General features: G+C 42.5%; 1 protein-coding gene across 1 annotated transcript; it reads left to right on the forward strand.

The window, feature by feature from the left end:
• Nucleotides 1-629: 629 nt before the first annotated feature.
• Nucleotides 630-10,111, forward strand: LOC129211958 (homeobox protein ARX-like). The gene is made up of 5 exons (XM_054839787.1): nucleotides 630-814; nucleotides 895-1,123; nucleotides 1,247-1,292; nucleotides 7,148-7,434; nucleotides 8,741-10,111. The coding sequence occupies exons 1-5, from the start codon at nucleotides 715-717 to the stop codon at nucleotides 8,964-8,966; spliced, it is 888 nt and encodes a 295-aa protein (XP_054695762.1). The 5' UTR covers nucleotides 630-714; the 3' UTR covers nucleotides 8,967-10,111.
• Nucleotides 10,112-10,352: the final 241 nt, after the last annotated feature.

Below are 10,352 nucleotides of genomic sequence, written 5' to 3' on the forward strand. Positions count from 1 at the left end.
CTCCTGTAACAGCACCAACAACAGAATTCTATCAGGAGTGGAATTAAAGATCTCCAGGAAAAAAGGCTCAATCTTGCATGGTTTTGTGCATTTTCCCTGCACTTGTCGGCACACAGCACTTTGCAAGGTCAGTCTTAAAAAGCTGAATTCAACAAGTTTAAGTTCAGCAGAAGCAATAGAGTCAAACTCTACTGACCCTTCTTCTGTGTAAGCAACAAGTTCCCCCTCGCACTCCCTGAGCTCAGGCAGGTGCTGCCACGCCTTGCTCCCTTCTTCCCAGCAGCAACGCAGGGGGTGAACACGATCTCGACCCAGCAGAGGCAGCTCCCGACAAACCGAACAACTCTCCCGCATCCCGGCGGGCATGGGAACAGCTTCAGCGCAGCCGCTCCAAACCCGCGCCCTCGAAGCAGGCTTCAAAAAGTCATCGCCGGCCCGCCTGCCGGGAGCGGGCGGTTTCGGCCCAAGGGTAGGGCCCGGCCGTGGGTCGGCATCGCGGCGGGGCAACCCCGACCGGGCGGCTCTCTGCCCGCCCGGGGAGAGGCCGCCGCGGGCCCGGCCCCTGCACGGCGAGCGGGGCTCGGCGCGTCCCACCCCCGGCCTTGACGCCAGCGCGCTAATGAAATGCTAATGCCGGGGCGCGGAGCCGGGTGCTGCCCGCGCCAATAAAACCCGGCGCGGCGCGGGGGCCCTGCCCGCCACCAGCCCGCCGCTATGCAGAGCGCGACCCCCGCCGCCCCGCCGGCTCTGCACCTCCTCACCTCCTACTTCATCGACAGCATCCTGGGCCGGGGCCCCGCCACGGGGCGGCAGGGTGAGGGGCGGCAGCACTGGCGGTGGGGCGACGGGGCGCTCCCCGCTCGCCTCGGTAACTCCCCGCTTCTCTCTCCTCAGGCGAGGAGCGCGCGGCGCCGCCGCGGCCCGCCCGAGCGCGCGCCCCCGCGGAGGAGCCGGCGGCGACGGGGCGAGGGGGGCGCCCGCCCGGAGCGGCGGCAGCGGGCGGCGAGGCACCGGGTCCGCTGAAGAGGAAGCAGCGGCGGTACCGCACCACGTTCAGCACCTTCCAGCTGGAGGAGCTGGAGCGCGCCTTCCGCAAGTCCCACTACCCCGACGTGTTCACCAGGTAGCGGCCTCCGCCGGCGGGAGGGGGCGGCCTTCCCGGGCGGCGCGGGCGGGCAGAGGGCTGGGCCGGGGCCGCGGGCGCCGCTGAGGCAGCGCGACGGCTAACGGTGTGCTGCCCCCGCAGAGAGGAGCTGGCCGTGCGCCTGGACCTGACGGAAGCCCGCGTGCAGGTGAGTGCCGGGGCGCGGAGCGGGGCTGCCTCGTCAGTAGAGCCGCTGGTGCCAAGGGGCCCTCGCTCCCTCCCTCCCTGCGCGGCCTCCCCGGGCTTCAAAGCCACCTCGCGAGGGCTGAAAGCCATTAAAAAGAAGGCTTTATCGCCTCTTCCTCAGCTGGGCGAGAAGTTAATAGCGGAGGGGGGACGCAGGAGGCCGGGGGTGCCCGGCGCCGTCCGTTTCAGTTAGTTCTCGAAGGACGGAGAAATTGGCAAGTTACCTCAGCGACGGGAAAACAAGCGGCGTCTTAGAAACATTCCCAGATTGCACTTCACGCTCACGTTTGCTGCCGTCTTCACGGGTCTAAAGGCAGGTACTGTCTCCTGAGTGTGGAGATTATAAAAACTATTAAAAAATCAGTTGGTTTACAGCAAATGAGGGATCCTCTGGGGCATCCTAAGTTATTTACCTAGGCTTCAGAGAAGCTTACACCCTTTTCTTGCCCTAACTTAGCTCAACAAAACAGTCACACTTCTAAATGACTGGTTAAAACAAAAGATTAATTTGACAGTTGTACAACAGTCAGGCACTGCCCAGGAGAATTTTATGGCCTAGCCAGGCTGTAATAATAGGAACGCCCGTAGAACTTCAGCATACAGAAACAAAACTCATCACCTTGTAGCCTGCAGTTTTCTTAAACTATGAATGACCCTAGTAGCTTTTCCTGACTCTAAGAACTCATACTTAACAATACCTCTTAGAAACAGTTTCTTTAGATTCATCTCTTGTCTAAGCTAGAAATCCCTTTTTATACAGAAACACTAGCTTTTCTTTTTTTTAAAAAATGATGTTTCAAAAGGTGTGAAGGCTTTCAAAGTATTTTTAAGCTCAAAATGACAATTATACTAAATTTGGCTCATACTGTATGTCAGATATTGACTGAACTACTGTTCCAGCACAGCTCTGGGTACGTGGATACTTGTGAAAGACTTGAGAACTGGCACAGCTGCTCAGTGTGACAGCCCTACTTACTCCTGCAATGCTTTTTTACTGTTGATGCCAGATCCTTGCTTATATATGTTGTCATTGCTTCAGTCACTGGATCTGAAATGGTTCACGCTAGCTAACATCTGTAAAGCTCTAAGTTTTTTAGCTTTTTATTTTCAAACGCACCATCTTCAGAAAAGACTTTAGAAGTATGAATGATACTTCATAATTGACTCATCTGAGAATAACTAGATGTACTTTTCATATTTCTTTAGTGGACTTAGAGGAAATTATGTGCCTTCCCCTCTCCCTACCACCTTCAATCACTAAAACCTCTAGTTAGTGAAATACCCCAATATCTGGCAATTACACATGGCATCTACCAGTGGAAAGGACACGAGTGAAAAGCTGTTAACTTACCTGTTCCTGTCACAGTTGTGTTGTGGGGTACTTGCTCTGTAGTCCATTTGACCTGTGAAGGAATGGTGCAATGGTAGATGGCAGAGAGAAACTCCTTTCCTAATGACTCATCTAAAAGAAATGGAAATGTTAGGTTTGATGGAGTCAAAAAGGAGTTAACAAGCAAAATAGAATGAGTTAATGTATCCCCAGTGGATGGAAGGAACAGCAGAGAGTTGCTCCTTGCACCTCCTTACTCCTTGTCAGATCTTAACACAAGTCTCCTGTGCTCGAGCACACAGTCAGCACAGTTCACTTACGGTGAACTTTCGGTGCACAGTGCCTCTGCCTGTGTATGTGTTCTTGTCCTGTGGTAGATGGGAGACAACTTAGCCTGGAGGTAAGAGGATGCATAGGAACAGCTACTATATAGATGGTGATGTACTGTACTTAACAAGCTATCTTAATTCCCAAATACTTGTCTCATTTGCCTATGCTCATAGTTGCTCTGTATGGTGTCTTTTGTGAAAGAAAGACTCCATGCCTCTCCCACGGTATGTGGCTGAACCAGCTGGCATGAAAAATGGTATCTTTTTATTTACATGGGTGTAAACCCAGGAAACTAATCTTACCAAATGCAATCAGATCAATTCTTCACCTCAGCATGTTTTCAAATTGAGGTCTGCTTCTCTGGGGAGAACCCTCCATCAACCAGCTGAAATGGGTACCAGCAACTACATTGTCCCTCTCTTGCATTTTGAGTCTTGGATGAAAACGAACAAACAAGAAAAAATTGCCCCTGAACATATTCTCATTTCAGCATCACTTCAAAGAGATTCCCCTCATGCAACCCCCGTTATTTGCTTGTACAGATGAAGGGAGATGGCAGCAAGAATCTTTGTATTCCTTACCTTGGGAAAGGGGTAGTCTGAGAGTCTGCAAAACCTTTTCATAATCTGAAGCCATGTTGGGATGCTCTTCAGTAGCATTCACATCTGTTGTTGCCATTCTGCTGCTTGTAATTTGTATTGTTAGGATGGGGGGGAAATAAGAAAAAGTTAAAGGAATATTTTATTTTCTTAATGTGAGGAGTGAAACATTACTTGGGTATTTCAGTACAATAAACTCCATCAGTGTTAAAACATGAGCTTAAAAATACAACTGATCTAAGCATCCTTGTCATGTTTTCTGATTATGATCCTGTATTCAGCTACAGCAGAAACACGATACAGTTAGCCACATCTGTGTGTCTTTTTATCATCGTTAGGTATTACATAAATTAAATAGGATACATTTTTAAAGAAAACTACAGAAAGCAAGCTATCAATTTTACACACAGCTTCTTCTTTTAAAAAGATCTAAATCTCTTTTGTCAGATATGTGCAGTGCTAGTAATTACAAAAATAATCTGGGTAATATTTAGCATACAGTTCAAACTTAGTAGTTTAAAACTCATCTTTGAGTATTAAGTAATGCATTTTTTCCAAAGTATTTTACCACTGATATTACAGTCACACCATAAAAATCTTAAGACTGGTATAGCAGTTTCTCTTATGTTTAGTTTGGCACTTCAGATGTGCCTGAAAATAGAGTAAAGGCAAGTTAAGCCTTTTATTCGAAGCACAGGAAAACTGCTTAACAAAAGGTTCAAGATGACTAATCTGAATGTTAATGACTAATGTACGCACTAAATTTTGAAAGCTGTTTGTCATGTCAAGGTAAGGTATGAGGCATGCCTTTGCCCCTTTTATCACTTGCATTGATGAGCTTGTACCAGTAAGGAACTGAATGCTGTTTGCTTTATTTTTTTTTCTAAAGATAATTATTAGCTATCTATGCTGGTATTTCCTTCCAGTTTGTTAAATACAAAATCTGAGAGATGACTAAATAAGTTTGGTTGTAAACCCCAAATCACCTGTAACATTAAAAAAGTTATTTTGCAGTCAAAGTGCATGTCTGAGTGATCAAATGGATTTACTTTAGGATAGAAAAAGCAGAAAAGCAGATGTCTCATTTTGTGTTAGGTTACTTTATGAAGAACGGATTGAAGAACAATGCTAAGATTTAGTAAGGAAATTAGTACCTGTGCAGCATTTGTTTTATCCTTTTTAGGAAAGGCTTTATCAGTTCACTGCCTTTTTAATTGGATTTTATTTTCATAGAAAACACTAACTCCCTTGAGTTGGTGGTCTTCTGTGAGTTCTCAGTTAAGCTCCACTTACAAATATTTGGGATTACTGGTTAACAGTGATTTAAAGTCAGCTGATCCCAGTAATTGAGTTAATTTTTCTTACCAGACCCCTGTCTTGGATGAATACAGATGAAGTGTCTAGTCCTCACTGTCATGCAGGCATAGCTGTCTGGTGTTTCACTGGTTCAGATATTCCTTTGTAAGGCATCTGATCATTTAAAGCCTGTGGTTACTGGAGAAATGGCCAAAGAATGAGTCAGAGCACTCAAGAATTTTAAGTACCAACTTCAAAATTTTGATGACTTTTCTTCTAAGGGCATCTCCCTCTGCTGACTGCTTGTACAGTCTGACAATTCTGACCTGAGGGGTGTGAATCCCTCCTCTAGGAGAACAGCAACTTCCCAGTGTAAAGATAATGTATGCAGTGAAAGGAGTAGAGTAGTAATTCTTCAGCTGGCTCCTGAAAACCCTATAGCAAGTGCTTTGAAAGAGTAAATTGTTATTGACATTTATAGGAGCAACATCAAACTCAGGACAGCAAGGCTGTGGCATGCTATAGTCTCCTGGTTTGGGTATCAGCACCCTGGTGTGTGGAGGGCTTTCCTTCCAAACACACCACTCGTTCTTTAAGCACCTGAAGGTAAGTCACGTCACTGGAAATAGTTATATGGCATGTCTGAGATTAAAGCAAGCAGTGAAGCTGGGAACCCCCCAAACCTGATTTTTAATTGCTACACAATAGAAATTTAAAACTCTTTGAAAACATTTTTGACTGAAATATAATTGCAGATACAAAAAAGCAACTATTAAAATAATCTATGCATCCATAAAAATTATGCATCCAAAGATTTTGTCACAATGAAGATTTCTATAGAATTTTACTTTCAGAAATACTAATACCAAATGAATAACTATTTTTAGCATCTGTTGTAATTTTTTAAGACTTAAATTTTTGCAATTTAATTTTATGATTTTTAGTTTGGTTTAGTGACTGCTACATTCTTATTATGAAGTTATCTACATTGTATGGTAAAAGAACTTCATATTTAAAGTCTACCTTTGTCCTAAATGAGAAGTGAATTTCAGAAAGTCGTAATTCTGTACAGGACAGAAGTTGTCCTTTCCAACAACTCTTGTTCCTTGTGTTACCACTCTACTAAATATTGAATCCTGATTAGAGCATTCAAGTACTATACATAGAAGATGCTTGCAAGCACTGAATATCAATAGTAGTTATATACAAGACTGCTGAATAAGATGATGGGCCATAGCTAATGCCTTTCTTCCAAATCCAGATCCAGTTCAGAATGCACCTTAAATGGCCTCCATTGCAGAGGGGGCTAGAAGACCTGAGCAGCCAAGTACATTTGGATGTTGAGTGTTCAACATAGGCAGCATCCATTTTTAAATATCCTGGGTTTAGGTCCTCACTGCCTTGTTTTAGAGCTGATGCTCTTCACTCTCTGCTACCATCCTGGGTCTGAAAGGTTCTGCTCAGTGAATGTTAAAGAATAACAGTGTGAAGAGTCAGTTTTTTGATCTGTAGATTCGATTGACTAAAATCTTTAAAAGATGTTTAATGGGCTAAAATAATGACTAGTCAGGCTTGAAGAGGCAATATACTCAATGGCTTACTACACAAAACCAATACTAGCTAAAGCCCCTTTAGGAACAGCTTGATACCCTGTTGTAATACTGCTTACTAGATTTTTCTAGTTTAGTATTGGCTTTCACTGCAATTCATTAATCACTTTCATGTAACTGTATGCTGTTTGCATTTATGGTAGTTAACAAAAGCTGCTTATTTTACTTTTGAATCCTCTGTATAAAAATGTATGGCCCAGCTATCGAGATAAAAAGCACACACCATATATTTAGCCTAGTTACTCTTACAGTCATGATTAAGTTGCTTCCAGAGGTGTCTGTACAGAAATAGCAACCTCTTGAATGGCTTTGTTGAAATTTAATTTTCAATAAATTGCTTAGGAAAGGAAGAATGATCATTCTTAATAACTGATGATGAGTTCTCAGGTGATAGGTTTATATATTACAATGGCTTTAAAACATATGGGACTATTCAGTCAGAGCTAGAGAGTAGTCAAATTTACAATATTTATAACTGATTTATTTCTTAATAAACCCACTAAGGCATTTATGAATGGATCTTTTATATTAAAGAAGTGGTTGTTGGTTTAACAGTAAATATTTTGCCGCCTGTATCACTGCATGCAGTAGTAGCTGGTAAGACAAACTGCAGAGTAAGTTCAGCTAATGCCTTTATAATTTCTTATTGAAGGTCTGGTTCCAAAACAGAAGGGCAAAGTGGAGAAAACGTGAAAAAAATGACATTCTGGGGACTGTTCCAGGAATCTCCTTAACGCACCCTCTTGGTCTATTTTTGGATGTTCCACTGAGTCATTCTCCCCTCCTAGATCACACGTGGAGGTCAATGCCTCTTTCAACACTGGCTGTGCCATCCATGTCTCCAGCCTTTAGTCCTTCAACCTTAGGGCCATTTGGCCTCAACAGCCTTACCTGGACTTCTCTCTTCAGAAATCCTATTTTAAATCCACATTTTGGAAGGTATAGAACTAAATGTTTTTTCTAAATCTCAAAAGTGTTAAAAATGCTGCATTTTTTATTAGTTTGATACTCACATGTTCTCAATAAACGTGCTCCCATAGATAAACAAACTTACTAAACCAGGGTTAGTTCCTGTGTAGGATCACTGGATTAGGAATAGCAAGATCTAGTTTTAAGTCGTGCTAGTAAAAACTTAACATGTATTTGCTGTTTGAAGAACAATTATGTGTACTTACTGACATTTTGGTCTCACTGAACTCCAGTCTTCACACAGACTGCTGCAATCTAAGTGGCTCCAGCTCCATCCTTATCTCACAGACTGACATAGAGTATACATCATAAAGATGTGACTGCAGACAGACATGGCTTGTAGGTGATTTGATGGAATAAAGGTATTAGACATTTCTTCTCAGGAGACCAGGAGCCTGGCTACATATGCAGGAGTGACACAGCTCTAGAAAGAGAGAGATTGAGAGAAAGAGAGAATCTTCCTGATTCTTAATGTTCTACTAAAAGCCAGTCCTTTTCCTTTGGCAGGTGATGTGTTCTCAACACAGAGCAAGCCCACAGCTACACTCCTTTTCTTTCTCTGTAGTCAGACACCTGGAACTCCAGCAATTTATTTCGGCTAAACCTGCTGTCTGGGCTTTCTTGCCCAGCAACCTGAAATTTATCAGCAAAATGCTGCTCTAGTGCACCCCATAAGATAGGAAAAAAGCATGTGTGCAGTGTGTCTGTGTATACATATAACAGGTGTGTAGATACACGTATATTTTAAAAAATTAGCATTCTCTTCTTGCTGAAATTATAGCCTGTGTCATAGTTCCACATTAACAGACAAATGCTGCTTTTCACATGAAATAACTTGTCTAAACAAATTGGCTGCATAAACAGCCACATAAATTGGTCTTTTTATGAGGTGGTTTATTGCTTTCACAGAACAGGCTGATCTACAGCATCCAAGGTTTGTTTAGAAAGGATTTAGCAATAGGAGTTAAGCAAACGGTTGCTGTTCTAGGTATCTGCATGCCATGTCTGATCATCTTTCTTACTTGTTTTAGTTAAAAGTGTTTGGTTTTTTGTTTGGGGTGGGGTTTTGGGGGTTGTTTTTTTTTTAAGGGCAAGACACTATACTGCAAAATATAGCTAAAATACATTCTGGGAAACAAAACGTATATTTGGAAGAAATTGGAAATTTTGGCACATTATTTTCTAATACTTTGGGTGGGGTAAGCTGCAACTCAGTAAGTACTTGTTCTCCAAAACAATTCTTAATTTGGATAATATTGACTTCTTTCAAATACAGGTTTCTCAATGCTTTAAATCCTCTCATGACAACAGCTTCAGTACTAATGAAAGCTCCTGGACCCCCGTCAGACCCTGCTCTTACTGCCTTCACTGATCCAGCAGCAGTTGAAAGGAAAACGTCAAGCATTGCAGCACTAAGACTCAAAGCGAAAGAACATTCAGCACAAATCCCTCAATTAAACCTCATCTCCAGTCTTACAAACACTAACAAAGAACTTTGTTAGGAGCTCTCCCACAGACTACAGCCACAGAGGGGAAAGTGAATGCCTTCTCCAGTAAGTAGCTCCTGTTAGAGAGACACATTTAAAAAAAGAAAGAAAACACACAGAGCTGTAGTTCCTCATCTTCAGTAACAGACTGAAAGGAAATAACCCCATTAAAAATTGGTTTCCTTCATTACAACATGAAATCAGGTAATAAATTGGCTTGTATCATTTCTGACCCTACAGAAATAAAAGCAGGAACTATCTCATCTTTGTAATTCAGGCTAACATGAATCTGAAGCTTTGAAATCCCCGAAGTCACCAGATGCTAGTCCAAAGGTTCAAAATTCTTTGTATGAATAGAGTTTTATAAGCAATTCTTAACTCATTTCTCAGGAGGAACTCCTACATGCAGTCTTTGAGACGTAAGAATCAGTACACAGTTACTAACTTTGAGACCATGCTTCATGTTGAAGTGCAAATGCCAGTGAAATCTCGCATTTTAGACAGCAGGAATGAGAGGGGGACTATTTTCAGTGAAGGCTTTTGATTCAGAATTAGGTTTGTATAAAGAGTACCTTGTTTCAAACTAAAAAAAAAAGTTTGCTTTATGTTCAGGATGGCAATGTTTTAATAATTCAAAAAGTTTAACCTTTGTATATGAAAACTGTATCCTGTGAAAGTAGTTATCAATGTGCAGTAAATGGTGTGTACTTCTCTATGTATGTATATACATATCAATAAGTAGCTCCTAGCTGTGAGTCTAAGGCTGCTGAATACTTCTAGCATGATTACCAGCACATCTTACCAGACCAGTAAGTTAACAGATTACTTGTACATTTCCAGACATTTCATGCCTTGAGTCAGAATTTAAGTGAAAACTAAATGTGAAGTGTTAAATTCTTCCTTGGACCGATGTTGAAATGAGTGAAAACAGAGGCCTTACTGAGCAGGAGTCTACAGTTCATCAAAATCCTGGACTCCCTTTCTGGCCTCAGACAGGTCATTTTGCTGAATTTCCCCATCCAGGAAATGGGACTGAGAACAACTGTCTCATCTATAGGTCTGATGCTTTAGTGTAAAGTGAGGGTAAGTAGTATCCTCCTTTTGCAGCTTACTCGCCTACCTCACAGGGCTGTTGTGAGGGCTGATTAAACAAACATGACAGTGTGTAAATGGTAGAGTTATACAAGTGCTACTTAGCAATTACAAAAGAAAGGCCAGCAGCTAACTACACATCAAGATTACCTTTCCCACATCTGTAGCAGCAATCCAAGCAAGCTCTGTTTCTGTGGCTTGATGAGATAACATGGAACTCTTCCGTTGATGCTGCCTGGTTCCTCGAGACAATTCTCCAGCACTTACATTCACACTGAAAAGATTTTGTATATTTTAGAACTTCTTTCT

Source organism: Grus americana, chromosome 12 (assembly GCF_028858705.1).
Source record: "Grus americana isolate bGruAme1 chromosome 12, bGruAme1.mat, whole genome shotgun sequence".
Classification (NCBI taxonomy): domain Eukaryota; kingdom Metazoa; phylum Chordata; class Aves; order Gruiformes; family Gruidae; genus Grus; species Grus americana.